The sequence below is a fragment of the Quercus lobata genome, chromosome 2, assembly GCF_001633185.2.
Source record: "Quercus lobata isolate SW786 chromosome 2, ValleyOak3.0 Primary Assembly, whole genome shotgun sequence".
NCBI classification, from domain to species: domain Eukaryota; kingdom Viridiplantae; phylum Streptophyta; class Magnoliopsida; order Fagales; family Fagaceae; genus Quercus; species Quercus lobata.
The window spans coordinates 6,014,905-6,035,120 of NC_044905.1; the positions used below are offsets into that span (position 1 = coordinate 6,014,905).

General features: G+C 32.5%; 1 protein-coding gene across 2 annotated transcripts; it reads right to left on the reverse strand.

The window, feature by feature from the left end:
- Positions 1-405: 405 nt before the first annotated feature.
- Positions 406-7,349, reverse strand: LOC115974229 (serine carboxypeptidase II-3-like). Of its 2 annotated transcripts, XM_031094477.1 has the most exons (8): positions 6,923-7,349; positions 2,556-2,663; positions 2,153-2,427; positions 1,809-2,060; positions 1,424-1,530; positions 1,167-1,253; positions 741-846; positions 406-656 (listed from the first exon to the last, which is right to left on the reverse strand). In XM_031094477.1, exons 1-8 carry the CDS (start codon positions 7,305-7,307, stop codon positions 513-515), a joined length of 1,464 nt encoding a protein of 487 aa, XP_030950337.1. In that variant the 5' UTR covers positions 7,308-7,349; the 3' UTR covers positions 406-512. The 2 variants fall into 2 exon arrangements, with proteins under 2 accessions (XP_030950337.1, XP_030950338.1); XM_031094478.1 differs by lacking the exons at positions 406-656; positions 741-846 and adding an exon at positions 853-950.
- Between the last annotated feature and the right edge of the window lie 12,867 nt (positions 7,350-20,216).

The window sequence follows — 20,216 nt, forward strand, 5'->3', positions numbered from 1 at the left end:
AGGAGGTAGTGCATAAATCTTCAGTGTAGAGTTTGACTGTCAGAACTCGATTGCTTAATGTTTGGCAGTTGTATTTTTGTGTGCACGTGTGCTAGTAGTATCTCCTTGGGGTTAAGACCCCCAGAACTCTAAAGTTAAAGAGTTCTATGGGGGAGGTTCTCATTATTTTACAAATGGGAGATTCTGAGTCAAATTGTTGGATCTAGTTGTCTTGATTTTGCTTAAAGTGTACCTGAATCTTGGGAATTTATTGGATTTAACTTGTGTAAGAGAAGTTCTGTTATCTGTACTTGTTGATGTGGTATTGCTGTTGATTACTTCAACAAAAGAAGAAAAGAAAAAGAAAGACGTAACACAGCATGGAATTCAATACTAAATAAATAGTTTTTTCCTTTTTTGAATTCCTTTTCTCTAGTAGAAGTCAATCCATGACCGTGCAGGAACTATTTGAACTTAGTTTACAAGTACCTGGACAATATAAATTTTTAGAAATTACAGTGTGAAAGGGCAATTTATTCCATTGGGGGAAGTTTCCCTGTAAGGAAAGATGAGATCATGGTCAGTGCTCGTTCCGGTTGGTAGCTTGGAACTTCATGCCCAGCTCCCCTTACTGTGGCGAATGTCAATCCTTTGTACCCAACCACATATCCTCCAACCTGCAGCCAGCATCATCATGTTGGAAATTCTTAACCTTATTTAATTTTGGCTAAACTATGAGATCAATTATCTAATATATTTACCTCATTGTCAGAATACCATGGGCGCCAATTAGTAGTGACTGGTAGTTTTAGTGCGTTTATGGCGTACCTAGAGGTGGTTACTGGAACTCGGCCATCTATGTCGCCACTGCAGGTTTCATTGACAGAAAGTTTAAGGTGCTAGCAATTGGTAGCTTGTATTATATCCAAATTAATGTTTGTCGCACATAGTTGCACACATCCGCACACAGCCTTGTTTTGAAGACACAATTTCAATTGACATGATGCACACATTTAGTCCACACCGGTGTGTAATAATCAGCACTCTTATATCTATTTACTGTAATAGACTTACAGCTTTGGTTCAGTTATGAAGAGAGAAATTTTAACAGGATTTTCTCATGAATAGGAAATCTTGAATGATCACTTGCCAAAAACAAAAAAAGCTCATGTAAGATGAGGGATTACCTGTATATCCATACACTAATTCCACTTGATATGAGATGATTTATAGTGGGCAGAATTGTCGTTGGGCTGTCTGTCCATGCATAACCACTGCAGGCAGTGTAGAAGCAAAATTAGTAATTTGTATTGGGTGGCACTTTTAGTCCAAGAAAGATCTTAACTTTGCATTTGTGGGACTTTTATCTTTTCATGCTTTGTGACAAGATCATCACTGCCAATGTGGTCCAAGTCCACAGGTATCACAGGTAACTCACTCATACCTGCAAGCTTCCCATTCTGTAGCTTTTGCATGAAGAGCTGTTTGCACCTCGGCAAGATTTAGATAAGTACCGACATAATAGTCGGAGCAAGGATCAAAATTGTGGACCTATATAGTGTAAGATTAAAATCAGTTCTAGCTTAGTTCTAATTACAAGTTCAGTTTAAGTTCTTTAAATGTGTTGGTCAACTTAATATAAAATCACAGATTATTGAAGCCAAATTCATGCTTAGTTTACAAGAGCATAAAGTCAACCCAATTGTACGCGCCCTGTTTTATAATAATCTTCATGGCTATTTCTTTATTATTCTAATTAGATTTGAAATTATTCATATAAAACTAAATAAAATATAAAAAACTATTTTGATTGATGCATAAAGACTTACAGAACCGCTTTGGCCTGACTTGGGTTTTGCATTTTTGCAAATTGGAGCATATATGTTATAAATATCAATATCTCCGGTTTCTAAATCTCCTCGTGTTTGGTAATCATCACACTGGCTTGGGAAATTATCCGAAACCAAGTTGCAGTACTTATGAATTCCTGCATTAGTTTCGTCGGAGTTTAAAGCATGTGTCCAAAAATAATCATACATGCCCACTTGACCAGTATTATCATCTATCCAAGCATTCCCAATCTGCATCCATTGACATTTACAGAGAAGCCTTTATCAGTTTTTTTAGTATAAGCATTGAGATAACAAGCGCATAGAATTCACAATGTACTCACTGCAATGCCTTTGAGGTTGATTACTGTTTGGTTTTTGTTCTTGTTCTTTGAGAGAATTGTGTGAGCAAGTTGAGGTACATAATGACCTGCATAGCTTTCTCCAGCTATAAAGAAATCTCTGTTTTTATATTGGGGGAATCTCTCAAGCCAGTTCACAAGAAAAGTGTAAGAGTCCTCCGCTGTTTTTGTGTCACCGCTTTTGATGTAATCTGAGGACGTGTTTGAATATGAAAACCCAACTCCCGCTGGGGACTCCAAAAAGATAACATTTGCCACTGCCAATATTTTTTTCAAAGGGTATTAGTTTTTACTAAAGAGAAATAAATTCAGATTAGATTTCTAGTACTTAAAGCTGTACGGCTTACTCTATCATTTGAAGGTGAAATTACATGAATCTGCTTACCGGAGTTCCATGCGTAATCATTTCGGAATAATGTTTTTCCATCACTGTTGACTCTGAAAGGTCCCAGTTCCTCCATGGCTCCATATCCAAGAGAAGAGCATCCTGGGCCTGTAAATCTCAGTATGGTTTTATTAGTGAGTTATTCTATGCACCCCACAAATAAAGTCACAACTTTTACCATAACTCTCCTGCTTAAAATATTATGACCGGTTTCTTGTAACTTTCACATTAACCTACTTTTTTTTTTTTTTTTTTCCATCAATTACAATCAGCCGAATAGAGAGTTATGGCAAACGTTATATATTTTTTGGTGGTACTAGAATTTTTTCACAAGTGACATCCGTTAACTTTTCCTATTTTTTTGTTAGAGAAATAGTTAGGCGATAAGTATAATGCTTTGTGTCGGTCTCACAACTACTGGTAGGAAAAGTCCAATATGTTGTGACAACTGAAGAGATATTTTAATTTGTTATGATACAGAAAGTTTATAACTCAAAGTAAATCAGCAATGCATTAAATTTTGTGGCCCTATGCGAGTAAATTAGTAAGTAATGGTGTAAGAAAGCAAAGATAAGATGTGAGAGAAAAAGCAAATCTAAGGGGCTGTTCGGGTGAAAAAAATGCTTACTCATCACTCAAATATCATCAATCTATAACTCATTTCTTATAACTCAGTAATCCACAAATATTTCCAAAACCCGGTTTGGCACCTAAAACTCAGTTCTGTTTTCAACTTTAAGAACTCAAAAACGTGGAACCCACCCTCTGACCATGCTACCATTATTCCACAAGTATGTCTTCTTCTTTATTCTTTTTTTTTTTAATAAATAAAAAAATGGACTCTTTTTCTCTGTCAGTGTCTTCTTCTTTGAGAGTGGCCACAGTGTAGGTGAGAGTTTTTTTTTTTTTCCTGGGTTTGCATTTGGGGTTTTGTGAATCTTTGGAAGGACGTTATGGTGACCGTGGACTTCATGAATTTAAAGGAAGATGGTGTTTCAGCTGAAGAAGCAATAGATGTGAAGAAAGGAAGAAAAAAAAAATACACTCACGACTTGTTGCAGCAGAATCTGGAGGCTGAGAATGAATAGTGCTGAGAACGGAGGCAGAGAATGGCTTTTAGAGAGCAATATCATCTTTCGGAAATAACAACAATGGAGGCTGAGAATGAATAGTGCTGTAGCCGTTGGCTGGGCATTATTGCTCTACCGCGGAGGGGACTTAACATGTGGGTAGGACCACTAAGTTCAACAAAATTACAAAAATTCCATCATAACTCAGTTTCCATAACACAAAAACACATAAAACTTGTTTTCAGTTTTTGTATCTCATTACTCAAAAATGTGAGAATTGAGTGATGAAAACAAAACTTGAAAACAAATCCAAACAAGCTGCATCTCTGTGGGTCTCACCATTTTTGAATGATGAGTAATGAAAATTGGGTGATGAGTGATGGAAACGTCAAAATCCAAACAGCTCCTAAATGATTTTGTAGAAACCGGAAATTTGGAAGCTGATTGTTTATAATACAGAAGAAGATGGTGTTATTATTCATAAAGGTAAAAGTTAACAAATGCATTGGTTTAAGAAATTTTTTATAGGAAAAAAATTTATTTTTTATAACTTTTTATATTTTCTATAAAAATTATGTCAATTTTTTTTTTTAAAATGGTTTATTAACCATTGTACTAAAAATAATACAAGAATATGAGAGTTTTCTTTCCCTTCAAATCAATTTGTCATCATATATTTCAACTTCTAGGTCTCTTCACCACTTGACTGTAAAGCGTTTTCTTAAATTTTGAAATAGGAGAGTTAGCTCGTGGATTTTTTTTTTTTTGGTTAAGGATAAGGATAAAGATATCTCCAAACTGGATTGGAGAGATTCAGAAGACCATTCACGTGTCCAAACAATTTTAACAGTATTTAGTTCTTATCAGAACCTAAAAGGTTGGAGGACATATTGTCATTCTTTCGGTTCAGCTACGAAATGAACTTGTCCATTATTAGGTACAAATTCATAAACATGAGTTCCAGAGTTTAGAAGACAAAACAAGGAACTTGGCATTGCTAATCCCAAAATTCATCTTAAAAGATAATTTCCTATCATACACAACATTTTCACAATAAATTTTAAGTAGTAAGTTGTTGCGAGCTATTACTAATAGGCAAAAAAATAATTTCCGTGGTGATTCGAAAAAAAAAAATGAAAAACACGAGAATTCAAATTAAAAACTCATAACAACTTCTTACTTAGAATTTGTTATAAAAATGATGTGAAAATGTTATGAAGAACCGCTTCTAAAAAATAAATAAATAAGGTTATTTTCGATGTAGAACTTGCTGGGTGGGCTCAAGTATTGACTTATTGGCAACATGATGACGGCTAACCGCTAACCCATAATTTAGCTCAAGAATAATAACACTCATTTTCGCGTGTCCCCTAAACCTAATAAACACCACTCATTAGGTTGATGATTTGGGTTTCGTGTGGAGTCTGTGGACAATATGGTGGGTGACAAAACAGATGATGTTGGGAATTGAAGTGGCCCAGTCCGACTATGGTGGCCACATGTTATTCGGATCTAGAGGGGCGGTGCCGCCTTAAGGGACCACCCTGATCTGAAATTTTTTTATATATATAATAATTTAAAAAAATTTATTTGTCTACACTTAAAAAAAACAATTTAGAAACACCCTCAGTTTTTTTTTTTCCAATAAAATGAAATTTTGTTCCATAATTTGTTTTACATTCAGTGAATGAATGATTGCTTGGTTGTGTACATTGAAAGAAACGTAACTTGTAGCATTGATAATGAGACTATCATGCACCGATTCAAAATATGTAAACTTGTAGAAGGCAATTGTAAACTTTATGTATTTGTATATTTTTTAATTGTTGTTATTGTCAATATATGAATTTCTCTTTTTATTAGATTGTATAATTTATGTTTCTTAAGAAACACACTGAGAAAAATTCATAGAGCCGTAATTGCAAATCTAAGTCTATCCTACTTTACATTTAATGGTGGCCACATGTTATTCGGATCTAAGTCTATTCTACTTTACATTTCTGGCTGATGCTATGCTACGTGAGAATAGTAGTATCAATAATCCTCAGGCCCTGCCTTCTACACAGATGAGACTACAGAATAAGCAAGCCTTTCTTTCTTTCTTCCTCTTCTTCTTCTTTATTTTTTTATTTATTTTATTAAGTTTTCCGGAGGGTTTTTATCTCAAGGTTTCCTTCATTTTATTGTGATCTCGAACTGTATTTTGCTGCTGATTGAAGTGTTAAGCTCAATTCCAGAATCTAAAATAAGTCAATATTTGTAGGTTGTAATATTTATGTTCAGTTATTTGACAAATGAGAAATTCATATTCAGGTTTATGCTCAAAGATTGAATAAGTTAAGCTAAAAAAATATAATAGGTTTTGTGTATAAACTTGTGAGTATAAATTCAATTTGGGCATATATAATTTATCATATGTTTATGTGTATATATGTTTTTTATTCTTATTATATATTTTTATATGTATAATTTATAAAGACTTGATATTGGATTGTGTAAGTTTTTAAATAAGTTTATAAGATATCAAATAATTATTTGGATTCTAAAAAAAAAACAATTATTTGGAATTAATGAATAATATTAACGGTCAATCTCATATATATATAATTTTTAATAGTAAATTTTTTAATTGGTGGTGTTTATTATATGAGGAAAGACCAAGATGATGAATAACTTGTGAATAAACTTGAAATTGTATGACAAGAAAATAAAGCAAACTTAAACATGTAATCATAGTATCTAATTTAGTAGCCTTCAAAAAAAAGTATCCAATTTAGTATGATGACAAACTTGAGTTTGGCTCGTATTTGGTACAAGATGATACAAGGGTAATATGGTAGTAATGCGATTACAATATAAGAAAGATTAGGTTATGTTTCCGTTTTGACTCGATCGATTAATTTATAATTTCATTATTTTAAGATATGTTATTTCTATATATAGGATGCCACCTTTTTATGTTCTATATTCAGAATGAAAGAAAGTAAGTTGAGCAAGTAGAACTTGATATATAGTTAAAATGCGGGACACTAAGCCAAGAATTCCTACGTAATAAATAAATTGTGTTTGATTGTGTGGACATATATAATTGGATTACCTAAGATTCTTTTTCTATTATGTGTGCATGGATGTTCATGTAATTAATTATATAAAAGTCCGTATTATATATTATGTAATATTATCATTTGGAGTCGTTGTTATTACTACCTAGGAAGTATATAAGTGGGTATTTTCTACATTCTTTGTGCCTATACTAGTTCATACAAATGAAATTGAAATATTTGGTACTGTGTTTACCTCCATTTAACCACAAGACTAGAGGCTTGGTTGCAGAATTTTGAGGTGACTCCACAAAGTAATAGAACAGTGCTCTCCCGGGTTTCGGGTCTATAGTAATATAGCCAGCATACTGATCGAAATCCACTCCTTTTGGTTGTCCTGGCAAGGCATTGATCTTGTCAGCTTTCTTCAACCCATCTTGGGGTCCAATATACACTGGAGAAAAATCGCCATCATCGTTGTCTAATCCAACCCATAGTTCAGTATTTGGAGGATTTTGGGATTTTCGAGATTTAAGCAACTTGAAAAGGTTGTCAGTTTGGCTAGAGTTGCAAAAGATGGGAAAAACCAAATGGTGAAAAGAGAGGAGAATAAGAAAGCTTGTGAGAAATAAATGCTTCATGGCTACTAGCTCTTGTTGTTGCTTATTGCAAATTACTTTAGTTCCGTGAAGGGCTTTTGGTGTCTATTTATATATCAATAAGTGGAGTGTTGAGGCTTCTTGCATCATGGAAGCACCAATTGGATCGAGACTCTGAAGTGGAGTGTGGAGGATATAAATTAAAAATTTTCACAATGAGTGAGTTGGCATGTTGTGATAGGTGTTAATAAAAATTATGTAAATAATAAGTTCATATAAAAATAATGTTACTCCAATCACAATTATTTACTTCAACTATTGTAATAAAGATTGTAAAAATTATTGTACCGCTAACATTAGTGTTTAGAAAAGAACATTGACATGACAACATTATCTAGCTACCTAGGGACCATTATAGGCAGCATATATAATTAACTTGAAGCAAAGCATGCTCCTCGAAATCACAGGATGCAAAGCTTTGCTTTTGACTTTCAAAGGTAAATTTGAGAAGAATCCCTCTTCATTTCTTGATAATGTTTTGTCTACATGATAATATTAGCATTAATAGTAATGTTTTCTCTACATGTTAATGTTAGCTGATAAAGTTATATCAAGGAGGAAAGTTACATAAGAATACGCAATATCTTGTCTATCCCAATTCCCAAATGGTGAAGTCATTTTGTTTTTTTCTTGAGGGGGGAAAGTAATAAAAGTATACGTAAAATTTTCATTTGTATTAGGTATACCTCTTCAACTTGCTGTTAGCAACAATAGGTTGGAATCAGCTGGGAATTTGCATCATCTATACTCACTTTAAATAGTTATAAGTGGTATTTGGAAAAGGCTTGCTACAATTGGAAATTCAGTGGAAATTATATTCTCCTTTGGAAGAGACACCATTATATCCTATACAATGATACAAAATCATTTAGATCTAAAGGGCTACGTGTTCCATCATTGCTCCAATTGTCCAATTGCGGATAATGGACGACTTGGTCCTGCCTGTCAATCATATCAGCCTGATTGTTATGTAAAAATCATGATTATCATTATAGAATTACTTATTACAATAATTAACTTCAACCTATTAATTAAGTGCCATACAAATTATTGAATGTCCATGTGAATCAGGTCATGCTCGCCCTACCCAAAATTTGACTGACATATTTCAATTAAGGAAAATACTAGTACACACCCTTAAAATGCACCAAAATTGTGAAGTCACGATTTCTAAGTTAGAAATCATGATTTGAAGTCACAATTTCAGTGCATTTCAAAAATATATGTAATAAGATAGGTATAATAAACAATACGCTTTCAAGTATGGCCAAATTCCAATACATCAGGTTGTCTTGGGGGGTCAATGTGCACTGCACAGCCAAATACCTGCAGATGTGTCCCAAGACTCTAAGCCAAAGCTCATCTAGCTCAATGCCTTAACTGGTGAAATACCTTTAGCAATCTTCAAATTTCAAAAGAAAAAAATTGAATCATTGATAAAGCCTACTATTAGCAAGAGAAAAATTTAACATCCCTTAACTATTGCCTACACGAGAAAATTTTAATCTCCCTCAACTATTGCCTACAGGTATTTTCTTGTTACCTGCAGCTATGTGCGTTGCATGTCCTAGAACATTAGCATTTTTTATTTTTGGCAAAATTACATTTTTTGTTCCTACATTTTTACCCTATTCCCATTTTTGTCCCTACTTTTTTATTTTATTGCTTTTAGTCCTTAAAACAAAAAAAGTGTTCCATTTTGGTTATTACCATTACTCATTTAATAGAAATATCCTACATGGCAAACAGAGTATACTCTTGACATAGTAAATGCTAACGTGTCTATTAAAATAATATTAAAAAATGTCACATCAGCATCCATGTCAACCTCTAACTTAAAAAAATAAATTTATCAATTTTAAAAATTATAAAAATTATAAAAAAGGAAAAAACATTATGAAAAACAAAAAAAAATGGTGGAATTTAGATCTGTATGTGTCTTTGTTTGTACTTGTTTCTTTTTCTTCTTTCTTTCTTTCTTTCTTCTTTCTTTTTCTTCTTTCTTCTCCTTTCTTCTTCTTTCTCTTCCCAGATCACTACTTCTCCGCCTCTTCGTATTTTTCTTCTTCTTCTTCTTTTCCTTCTTTCTTTTCTGCTATTTTCTCTTTCTGTCTCGGTAAAACCCCATGGTTTCTTTCTTTCATTCTTACAAATCGTCGGTGTGATGTGGGTCCTTGGCTAGCGATAAATTAATGCGGGATTAATAGTGTTTGCAAGTGGTGGGTCAGTTTTTTGGCTGTGTGTAGTGTGTGGTGTGGGTTTCCAGGTAGATCTAAAACCATCTGGGATTGAATATGAATCCTCTCCCTCCTCACTTTCTCATCTCACTCTCTCTCTATCTGGGTTGAGTTTGTTGTATTTGTTTTGGATTTTTGATAAATTTAAAAAAGGATATTATGGGTTTGTGAAATGAAATTTTTTGGGTCTGTAATAGAGAATTTGCTGGGTTTGTGTATAAGGGGATTTGTTGGGTTTGTGAAAAATGTTTAGATCTTAGGATTGACATCAAAAAGTTGGTTGGTTGTCAAATCTAGAATTTTTTTTTTTTTTTGTGAAACTGAAAAATTTGTTTGGTTGCCAAGAAAATGGATAATAAAATATTATTTTCTTTTAACTATCAATGAGTTTTGATGTGTTCGATTATAAAGAAAGTACAAGAAAGACAAGGAAAAAAAAAAGAAAATAAGGATTAATTTACTAAGAATATGAAAAACATGAACATGATTAGTTATGTTCTAGGGAAGAACACTGTTAGGGTCATATTTTTGTAATTAGCTAATCCATTGACAGCACTTTACTTGTAATTGAGTAGATCTAAGATAGGTTCAGTACTTCAAGAAACCCATTGACAACACTTTACTTGTAATTGGGTAGATCTAAGATAGGTTTAGTACTTCAAGAAACATATTGTTCAAGTCAAGTATTAAAGACATGAAGATTAGTCCAAGAGACAAGTGAAGAAAAACTGTTCATTAAGTCTCGACAAATAAGTCGACAGATGCCTACTATCAAAATTTAATGTGAAGCTCGATAGATAGCTCGACAGCAGCTCGATCTATCGAGAATTACAATTTCAGAATTTCCAGATCTGAAATTCGACCCAGGCTTGAATATTTGTTTAGAGTTTCTTTTCTCACAACCCTAGACATATATAATGCTTATTTTAAAAGCCGTCACACACAAAAACAGAGACCAAGAGACTTATTTTCTCTATGTGAAGCTACTGAGTTTATACACCATAGGGTTTTATAATCGAGTGCTTCCAGATCTTTATTGTTGATGAAGTGAAGAACTTTGCAGCCAACAACATCTATTCAAGATGCTGGAGTTAGTCACTTAGCTGGGATCCATGCAAAGGGTTAGTCACAAATTGGCGGTTTGTGCATCAAAGGGAAAGAACACTACTACAAGATCAAGTCTAATTGGGTATTGGAGCAAAAGTTCAACTATAGGTTGGTATTTCGAGATAGGGCAGGGTAGTTGGTAAGATTCCTTATACTTGTAACCGCTTAATTGTTGATTAGTGGATTCTTGGGAGTAGTGACCTTAAAATCACCCGGTGGAGTTTTTGTCTTGCAAGGTTTTTCCCCATTTGTCAACAAATCACCGTGTCAATTTATTTTCTGCTACACTTAGTTTATTTGATGATTTGTTGGTACTTCCACGATTTGCATGTAATTTGACATAATTAATCAACTTAGGTAATTGAATTAATTAACCAGGATCAAGTTATCTTAACCCAACAAACACAAAGAAAATGAACATGTTCTTCCGAAAAATAATGAAAGGAATAAAAAAATTTAAATTAATTTATTTATTTTACTTTTTAAAAAAAATTGAAATTCAAAATTTTATTTTAATTGTTTTATCTGATGTGGCTTTTTTAAAAATTAAATTGCTAACGTGGCATTTTTAAAAAGCCAAATAAATTTTTTTAAATATTATTTTAATGGACACATTAGTATTTACTGTGCTTACAGTGCACTTCGTTTGCCATGTAAGATATTTCCGTTAAATGAGTAACAATAAGGATCAAAATGGAACACTTTTTTCATTTATGGACTAAAAGCAGTAAAATAAAAAAGTATGGACCAAAATAGGAATAGAATCAAAATGTAGGGACGAAAAATGCATTTATACCTTTATTTTTACTTTTTTGAAGCCATGGTGTTAGCAAATTTGATTTATAGGAAACATAATGAAAAAATTTAATCGGTAACTATTTGGCCAAGCCATGGAAGAGAGCCTATAGATTCAAATTCTGTGGTATGCACATATTTGAGTTGAATCCTAGAGTGACTTGATTTGCATTGCATTTGCTTCATGCCATATATGAAGTATGCACTATACAGGGATAACACCTCAAAATCCCTCAGTCCTCCCAGAACTGCAATTAGTCCACTAATATGGGCTTACCCAGACTAGGCCCAAACTTGGTATTTTCAAGCCTAGATTTATTTTTCCCCGTGAATTCGATAATTTGGGCCTTTGCCTTTTTCCCTAAGAAAAAGTCTAACAACTATTTTCCAAGGTCTAAGCCAGACTCTAGGCCCACCCCTAAACATTAGTTTATCAGGTATATTTTATTTTGTTCGAAACTTTTCTTGTGGTATAGAATGATTTAATCAATTAACTTCCTTGGACAGCTTTGGTGGTTTCAGGCTTTCAGCATTTCATAGTGTTCAAATTAATTAAATTGTTACTCATAACATCACCAAGCGGGGATAGCTTAGTTGGGAGAGCGTCACGATCCACGCTCACCGCATTTTATTTTCCTTTTTCCTACTTTTATAGGGAAAAAAAACTTATTTTGGTTTTTGGAAACCCTGACTGTTCGTATAAAATTCAAACACATTTTGTGTAAAAAAACACTATCACATTCATTTCCTTTGCAATACGTCACTTGCAAGATTACATTTTATGAGGATTAATTACAAAAAGAAACTGGATTTTGGGAGAGTTTCTCAATTGAGAATTTCTCTGGAATCTTTTTTATGTATTTTAATTTTCTTCTAATTTTTTTTTTTTTTTTTTTGGCTCTCTCAAGATCTTCTGTTTAAATTTATGTTTAGAACTGAATTCTAAACTGTTGTTTTCTCAAAAAAAAAAGGAATTCTAAACAGTTGTGATTGTGCATCGATGATTGATAATGTCATCGTCTTTCTTGTTTTCATTTACCTACTTAATAAAGCTTCTTATGTAATATGTGTGATGGTGACTCATTTGGTGGCCAATTGACAAACTATCTTCGGAGCATTAGGCCGTTCATATAACTAAGGATGAGAAAGCAAACAAATACCATGATAGAAATCATAGAATCATTAAGAAAAGGTTGAAGTTACCATGTTTTACGAATGATGATCTATCACAACAACTAAGTAGTCTTAATTGTGGTTTTAAAAACCGGACCAGTCAGTTTGGCCGGTTCAACTAGAAACTGGACACAATCCGATCCAATAAAAATATCAAAAATCGGTCAAAATTGAGTTAAATTGGAAACTAGAGGCCAAAACAGTTTTGCTCCCAATCCAGTTTTTAAAACCATGGTCTTAATCGTAACACTTTTAGAGCATGGAAAGTTGGAAATTTGAACCATATGGCTAACCAAAGGTGCTATGACCAGTCAATCTGGTCTAGCATACACCACAATTAAAGATATATTAACCTATTAGCATAAATTCAAAACTAATTCTTCTTTATGTGCAAACTAAGTGTCATACTTGTACTAGAAGTCTATTAGTCTAGAGTTTAGTTTACTATATATACTCATGTTATGTTTCTTTGTAACACGGGATTTGCACTATACTTTTATTTAATAAAGATGTTACTATTAAGGATTTCTTCAATGGACTTGTGTCCTTATATTTCTATTTTATGCTTCCACGTCTATTCTTAACATATTTAAGCTTTAGTTCAGCACAATTGTTCCGAAATTTTACTAAGAACAAGATTCTCATAACATGTTGAAGAAGCTTTTGAAATTTCACCAATGAAAATTTATACACATACATGGTCCAATATCACCAGCTTTTGAAATTTCGCATGCGACCAAGTTATGAGATAATGCTTTGTTTTAACAAATCATCCAAGCTGTTGGTGAACATGTGCTTTACATATATTGCTATTTTAAAGGAATATAGTATCATAGCATGATATATATAAATGAAAACTTGCTGATATCGTTATTGTTTCGGTCATTTCTCTGACAATTATATTCTTTTTCGCTAGTTGTACGTACTTGTGTTGTAGTGGCTACAAGCATGCAACGAAGATTGAATTCTAAAAGAACAAGTGGGGTTGCTCATATTTTATTTCGTGCTAGAAAAGGTAGTTGTACATTGCAGAAAACAAAGAATTAAACTAATAAGCTTCCAGATCTAGGCAAAACATCTATCGAATCAGCCAACTATAAATCCTTACCAAACTAAGGAACGTAGAAAATATGTATCATTCTCCACCATTCTATTATATCTAAAATCAAATTTTATTAGTATTATCATAGGCCTTCTTCTACTTCTTTTTTACTAGTGCATTAATTTCTCCTTTGACCATGACCAAATCACCTCAATTGGTTCTCTATAACTTTTTTCTCAACAATAGTCCCTACTCTCTCCTATCTTTGAATGATGAGTTTCTTCACTTTATATTTTATCTTCTTTTTTTTCCAGTTATCTATTTTAATAACTACGCTTATTTGATGAAAGTATTGTTTCTTAATAGATCAACATTCATTATCATATAGTATAACGAGTTTTACGGTAGTCTTGTAAAACATTTCCTTTAACTCAATAGTCATTCCACATTCATATTTGCACTTCTCCACTTCATCTAGTACAACCAACATATGTTAAATGAGTTAAACTCTCTGTTAATATCACTCATAGAGTCATAATTTTTACTGCATCTACTATCAACTTTTCAAGTAATGATAAAATCTATTTGCCTAAACATTTGTCTCACTTTGAAGGTAATTAAATGTAGACCATTCTTCTTGAACTAAGTATTCTTCAATATCATATGCGGTTGTCAAGTTTCAAATGGCACTTCCTCACTCATTCCTTACCCTATAACATTGTTTCCATGAATTCTTTCAATCCCCTAGCTACTATATTTTTCAACACGACCATTTAGTTATCATCCTCCTCCATTTCTATTGGTGTCTTTTCTTGTGTACCATAATTTATATCATATATGTTCAATTTCTCTAAGATTTTCCACCTAGCAAGTGCCTATACAAATCTAATTATCCTATATTAACCTATTTATACAAACTTGTCCTCAAAATGCAGGAACCTTGCTAATTTCTCAATATATTTGGACCTCAATGTAGCATGTTGCTTGCAAGAAACGTCTTAACTGACCCTTATCCATTTTTCACTAAATAGGGTACTCGATGAAGCTTTTCGTTAGAAGTTCAGAAGTGGGGTCTGGAAAAAAGAGCAAAAAGCCTAAAACCAAAAGGAAAATGTGGGGAGAAGTACCTAATGAACACGCTTACGGGGACCATTTTCATAATGAAAGCTGGCAAAATCAAAACAAAACAAGACGACACAATGAGACTGGTTTATGTGCAGCTTATGTAGTTTTCTCATTGTTTTTTCTCTGGCTTTGCCTTACGGAGAATGTTAACCAGCACCGAACAGTGCTGGTTAAGTGCAGAAAAGACCAAAAAAATTTGTCAGAAAAAGTAAAAAAATCTGAAAATTGTACCTACAAAACTGAAAAAGTGACCTAAATTGAAAACAAAGACAAAAATAATGTCAGAAAAAAATGTTTAACGGGCACGTTAATACAACCCTTGTCTTATTACTTAATGGAAATTTGGACTCGTTCACTGTAATCCACTATTGTAATTCTTTAAAGAATTGAAGGATCTCCAGTAGATCTGTAAGACCAGGTACAGGTAGATGATTTAACTTCTACTGTTACCGAACAGTTTGATCTCATTAAACACAAGTCAACTTGTTTTTGTCCCCTAGCTTTTAATTTTTATTTTAGGAAGAAAAATTTACAGTTTACGATGTTGACTTTCTAAAACAGGAATATACTAACATCGATCCTAATGTCTTCTTAACAATTAAAATTAAATCACATCCAAAAAAAAATTAAATCGAGACATATATGTATTATAAAGTTTGATCACAGAGATGCTTGTGTTTTACGCATTTTTCAGTTAGGCAAGTATGAGTAATACTAGAGATATAATTATTTTTACTTCTTTTTAGAATTACCTTGTAATTAGAGTAATATCACATACATGATCTAAATTAATCACTAATACCACTTTTATAACGCACAAATCACAATAACTATATCTTTAGTTGTGAAAGGTATCGTGTTTTTAGATTTATAGGGGCAAGTATTAGCCACAAAGTTTTATATATATATATATATATATATATATCATAAACTGAAATGCTTATGAATTATGCATTTTTCAGTCTAGCAAGTAAGAGTAACAAAGTTTAGTCACAAAATGCCATAATACATACACATTTTTCAGGATTTTTATTATTAATGTAAGTGGTTACACTTGATTCTTTTTTTATAATTAAGCATTGATGGGTAGGATTGTGTAATGCTTTTTTTTTTTTTTTCAAATACTCAGATCTTCTATTCAATGATAAGGGATGTTATCATTTGAACTCACAAACCCTAATGCCTTTTTTATTCAATAAATGTTGTGGGGGGCGGCAGTGGCGGGATGAGGAACAAAATGCTCATGTATTAGGCATTTTCGATCAGTCATTGTTTAAAAAGTAAGTTGGCAAACTTATTGGGGTACCTATGGTCGGCTAAGAATAGGACACATATGCTTTATCCGAGTGAAAATTGTAGCAAAGTATTGGCTTTTTTATTCAACCACTGAGTTACTCTTATATATATATAAAAGAAGAACTATAAAAATAAAAAAATAAAAAGGAGTTACTTTTCACATCAAAGGATCACCATTTAGCTTTATCATTCAATAATAGAGATTTGTTGGTGTCTCTTCAAATGATCCGGAAGGGGACAGAAAGATAGATATATGGTACAATAGTTGATGTGCATAAAAAAATTTACCATCTTTTACATAACACATTATGCCAGTAAATTATTATTGAAATAATATCATTTTCATAGGAAACAATTAATCATATATTTTTTATTATACACTATTTGTAATCAATCACATCATATTGTTTGAAAAAAATATATATAATGAAATTTTTTTTTGTTTTATATAATATTGATAGTTCATAGCACATAGTACGAACTATTGGATCCCAAGACAAAGTGGCTTTTGATTCGCACCACTGCATGTAAAAGAAAGACTTTTCAGCATATAGCTGCTTTTGCCCTTTATCAGGACTGCCGTCTGCCGTCTGCCGACTGCAAAGTGCCGATGGTTCTATTTTCTATTTTGGCCTGACTCCCACATTAAAATTATGTGACTTGAGAAACCCATGGACACACACTCACCACACCAGTTTCTAAGGATAGTGTAGGACGGTAGGACCATTTTTAAAGCCTGTGCCATCTTTTGACTTACAATGCACAATACGTATTGCAGTAATTTCCTAGCTAGGTCTGCAATAATCTTAGACAACATCATATTTATGCCAGCATTTTAACATGCATGTTTGCTCTTATCTACATCAATTCTCATTCTTTTATCCAAGAATCTCATTTGTTTATCACATTCATTTATTTACTTGTACATCATTACATTTATTAACCCGTACAATGTGATTAATGAAGAGGAATGTCTAGTACAATTATGATCACTTGCCGGTATGATTAGAACATATTGATTTTTATTTTGAAAGTAAGAGAAAGTATGCTCAATTCTATATTAAATGCTTTGAATTCTAATTTCAAGAAATAAGAGAAAGTATGCTCAATTCTATATTAAATGCTTTGAATTCTAATTTCAAGGGCTCTCATACTTTTTCTCAATTCTCATTTATATCAATATGGGAATTTTTGTAACCAGAAAACTTTTTGCTCCTAGGGACCTTTTACTTCTTACATCAAATTGATAGAGATTAGCAATGATAGTACCCCCTATCTATTAACTTTGAATGAGAAACCAGACATAATTAAATCATTTCTTGATCTACTTCGGGATGTTGGTTGTAACAGAAGCATGCTTAACACATGTGGTGACATGGAAATTGAAAAGGAAGAAAAAGACAAGAGAGAAAAGAAAAGAAAGATGACTACCTTGATAAGCTAAGCTTTTAGCTAGCTTTAGCAAAAGAGGTTCAATGATTTTAGTGGCATGATATCATGTTCATTTCATCATCAAAAGCCCCCCACACTGGAAAGCTTCAAAAGGTAATTTAAGTCGTGCTCTTTATAGAGGACATGCATGAGTAGATGTCTTTATGCAAGAAATGTGGTGTGGGGTATATTATGGTCCTTATGGAATCTATTGCACAATGAGCACAGTCAAAAGATTATTTTGATTTGAAATTTATTTCATGAATCAAATTAAATAAGTCATTTGAAATTTTAAATAACATGACAATCTGTATAATATGAAATCATAAAAATTAAAGTCATTTAAAATTTTAAATGACATGATGGTCTATATAATATTAAATCTTAAAAACTGAAGTCATATTCTCTCTTCTTTACGTGTGTTTGTTTCTCATAAAAAAATAAAAAATAAAAAACTGAAGAAGTCCTATTGATAAAATTGACTCTCGAACATCACCTTTGGCAACTTATGAAGTCCTTCGGATCCAAATATTCCAACCAAGGTGATAGGATTCTAGAGAGGCCACACACTCATATGACCCAGTAATGATTCTATTGGCTCCCCCGTAGAAGTACTATTTTCTCAATTTCTGGTCCTGAGAATGGACCTACCGACATTTGTTTCACATTTACGTTTCTCTATGTGCTTTTCCCTAACCCCACCAAAAGGAGCTTGCTTTTCTTTCTTTCCCTCTTACTCTTGTGGAATTTCCTTGTATAAACTATTCTTTCCTGCAAGGTAACTATGCAAAAATTGAAGTATATGATTTCACAGCTAATTAGAGGGGCTAAAAATAGTTATTTACACACGACAGACGGTATTAATTTTACTTATGTTGTTAATTGTTAGGGTCGAATGCCTTGTTCCACAATGAAAATACTCAAAATATTGTTGCCTTGGCAGGGTGGCAGACCAATTCAGAGGAAAAAGAAACTTTCAAACAGAGGGCGTGGACATCTCTAATTACCACTAAAAGTAGAGTGTCACTGTGTTCTGCGACTACAACACTTTTGTCCTTCCATTTCAGTGACCCAAGAGTCTCTGCATGACCTGAGAGTTAGCATTTCAATTGTTATCATGTTCTGGAAAAGTCACTTTTTTTGTGGTACAGTTACGGTATTCAAAATGATTTTTTTTTTTTTTTTTTTTTGGCTCACTAGGAAATTCATTAATATTTTTTTATAATTCCAAATAATTATACAAACAAAAATTTGTATTCATAAATATAGATTAGACCCTAAATAGAAAAGCCTTTTTCTTGGGTCATTTGAGAGCCCCAAATGACAAAACAAAAAATTTAGAATATGTGTAAAAAATTAAGTGGAAAAATGATTGGTTTGAGGGGAAGCAAAATGTAATATAGAAAAAAAAAAAAGGTCAATAGTGATGAACAATTAGTCAATGGTCAATCAATGGAGGGTGAAAAAACAAAGAGAGAGAAGCTATTTTGAGAGAGGGTTTTTTTTTTTTTTTTTTTTTGGGTGGTGGTAGTTTGTTGTGTACGCGAAAAACACTTTTTGCTCTAATGGGCTTATTTTCCATTCACTTACATTTTTCTCTCAACCAAATACTATTTGGGAAAAACCTAGATATAGCGTCTTAGCTACTATTCCAAAAGCAATTGAAGCTTGATTTTTTCAAAAATTTAGAGGTGTGACTTAATTTAAAGAGAGTATATAAGGAACAATAACTAAGGTAGGTATCTAAGTTTTGGTCTTTATTAGATTTGGCATGTGATATAGATTTTGAGGGTTTTTTTTTTGTTTTTTTTACATCGATTGGGGGTAAGAATATCTGAACTTTGAATTTCTCCATTGAAAATACTAAAAGGTGCTAATTAGTTAAGCTACAAGCTCTTGATACAGTAGATTTTGAGTTGAAAGTTTGATTCGTTTGAAAACTTTCCTATCAAATCAAATCAACAATGTATGTGTGTGTGTGTGTATATATATATATATATATATATTACATAAACAACAATTTTTTCCTTAAAAAAGAACTATTTTCAATTAATTGGAATCCTCGCTATTGACATTTCGTTTTCATCTGTCAGAAGGATCTACCTCTGATTGATTGAGCACTTGGAGTATTAATCAACTTTCTGTGTGTCGAGGATCCCGCAACAACTGTTATTTTTCTCCCCTCGCCATTTTTTTTGGTTATGAACTTCTTATGAACTGTGATTGCTCAAAGCCAATTTATAAACAGAGCGACTCCTGTCTTGGCTATATAAATTGCAATTACAATTACATACATATGATATATGTATATATATATATATATATATATCCAGGGAAGCAATATTAATCTTTGAGTGCAGTCGTACAAGTGCATCCCTTCAACTATTCCTGAGTAAACTACTCCAGATTTCCCACCCCAAAACCAAACCCAAAAAAAAAAAAAAAAAAAAAAAAAAAAAAAAAAAGAAAAGAAAAGAAAAAGAAAGAAAGAAAAAAGAGTAAACTATTCTAACAACTAGATCAATTTGGTCAACATAAATGGATTTAGATGTTCTTCTTTTAGGGGGAGAAAAAGAAAAGAAAAAGATGTAGATCTTATTAGGTGGTAAACAAAGACTTGCAATGAAAGTAGTGGTTGCTAGCTTAAACTAAACAAAGGGTAGAATCTAATTACGAAGGGCAAGG